The 2,034-nt window shown below is 57.6% G+C and overlaps 1 protein-coding gene across 1 annotated transcript in view; it reads left to right on the top strand.

Moving 5' to 3' along the window:
- The first annotated feature begins 692 nt into the window (after positions 1-692).
- The window catches only part of LOC130586738 (forkhead box protein P3-like), a 4,451-nt gene continuing 3,109 nt past the window's right edge, over positions 693-2,034 (top strand). Inside the window, exon 1 of the mRNA XM_057387628.1 lies at positions 693-750. Coding sequence (XP_057243611.1) covers positions 693-750 — 58 coding nt within the window. The remainder of the gene's footprint in view (positions 751-2,034) is intronic.

The raw sequence follows: 2,034 nt of genomic DNA, 5'->3' as shown, positions 1-2,034 counted from the left end.
GAGGGGGGCGGGGCCTGTTTGATGGGTCGGGGGGCGAGCTGAGGGTCCCCGGGGGAGGGGCTGTGAAATGGGGGCGMCCCCCCCTCGGATCCCTGGGTTCCCTGAGGGGTGTTTGGGGGTCCTGGACACTGAGGGGACTCCCAGCGGGTCGGGGTCACATACGGGATGTTAAAGAACCAGTCTTGGGGGGCAGGGTGCCCCCCCCCATTTGTCTGCACCCCCTGGGGGAGCACTGAAGGTTAAACGGCGTATCCCAGGATCCCTGAGTCTCCCGGGAGATTTTTGGAGGGTCCTGGACATTGGGGGGACCCAGCGGGTGAAAGTCTTGAAGGGGTGTTAAAGGCCCCCCCCTCTGTTCTCATGGGTCCCCAGTGTGTGGGGGAACAAAAAGGGGTCCCCCCAATATCTGATTCTCTTGGGAGGGGACTAGGGGTGGAGTGGAGTTCCTGGGGGAGGGGGGGCATTAGCACCCCCAAACATCTGGGTTTCCCAAAGGGTTTTTGAGGGGTTCTGGAGACTGGGGTGCCCCCAGGGGGTGGGGGCTTTGAAGGGGTAGGGGTATTAAAGTGTTCCCCCCGAGTTCCCTATACGACTGCACCCCTGGGAAAAGTACTGGGGTTCCCTTGGTGACCCCCCCAAAAAAGGAGCTTCAGCACAAGTGAAAGTTTGGCGCGGTTCTGATCCCCCCCGCCATGGGGAGGGGGTGGAAGGTGGGGTGGAGGATTTTAGGGGCCCCTAGGATCCCCCCAGGTGTGGGAGGGTTCTCTGACATCACGGGGGGGCCCATAAAAAGCGGGGTGCCAGGGCGGGCAGYGCGCGGGGTGCTGCCGGTGAGCGGGTTCGGGGAGCGGGGGGACACAGGGGGATACGGGGAGGGGGGCTGTGCCCTAATACCGGCCCGAGGGGAGGGGGCAGCGTGCGAGGGCCTTGGCACCGGGAGCCTGGTACCGCACACGTGGGCACAGGGGATGGTCTGGGGGTCCCTATGTGCGGGGGGGGACCCGGCAGCCGGCTCTGCTTCACCCCCCTCCAAAATCCACCCCACCCCCCGCCCTTATTTCCTGCCGTTTCGGGCTCAGTTTCACGTCTYTTCGAGCTGGGGAAGTCCCAGGGGTGGAAAAACTCCCAACCCCACCCCRAAAATGGGGAGGGGTCCCGGCTGCTACACCCAGTGTCGCTTTGGGGTAAAACCCGGCAAATTCAGGGCTGGAAAGCATCAAAAGCTGACATTTAACCAAGTGGCTTTTGGTGCCTTTCTGTGGAAAAAGGGCAAAACTCAGGGCCTGAAGGTTGAAAAAGCCCCCAAAATATGGTGGGGGGGGAGGGCTTTGTCTGTGGTTTTTCCCCTTTCTGAGCAGTTTTTAGGGATTTTGGGTACCTGAGTGATTTGGGATAATTTGGGGCAGTTTCCTGAATCTTCGGACGTGGGGGTTGAGCTGCCTTTTTCCGGCAGCGTCATTTTGGGGCATTTCAGGGAGTTTTGGTGCGGTTTGTGGCGGGATGGGACACAGAGCGGGGGACAGACTCCGGCAGTTTGTGGGACCCCCAAAGGGTTCAAGGTGCCAGTTTTGGGGGTTTCTGCCTGGCTGGTCTACAGTTGTCTCTGCCCAACAGTTTTGGGGTGTTTACTGCTTTTTTAGGCATCTCCGGTCATTTTGAGGGTTGTCTACTCAGTTATTTTGGGGCGTTTCTCCTCCTTTTGGCACATCTCAGCCTGGTTGATTTGGGGTGTTTCTGCTGGGCCATTTTCAGGCGGTTGTCTGCTTTTTAGGGTGTTTTTACCCAGCTGTTCTGAGGCATTCCTCCACATTGAGTTCCTCTTCACGGCCACTTTTTGGGTGTCTTTCCTTGGCTGTTTTGGGACATTTTGCCTCATTTTAGGGTGTTCTTGTATATTTTAGGGTGTTTTGCCTCATTTGGGAATTTATTTATCCATTTGGGGATGTCTGTGCCATTATTTTGGGTCTTTTTTCCACATTTTGGGTTTCTCTGCCTGAGCATTCGGGGCATTTCTGCTGTTGTTTTGGGATATTT

The sequence above is a fragment of the Malurus melanocephalus genome, unplaced genomic scaffold, assembly GCF_030028575.1.
Source record: "Malurus melanocephalus ecotype Western Australia unplaced genomic scaffold, MMel_1.1 scaffold_1278, whole genome shotgun sequence".
Classification (NCBI taxonomy): Eukaryota; Metazoa; Chordata; class Aves; order Passeriformes; family Maluridae; genus Malurus; species Malurus melanocephalus.
This window is presented reverse-complemented; position numbering and strand designations above follow the sequence as displayed.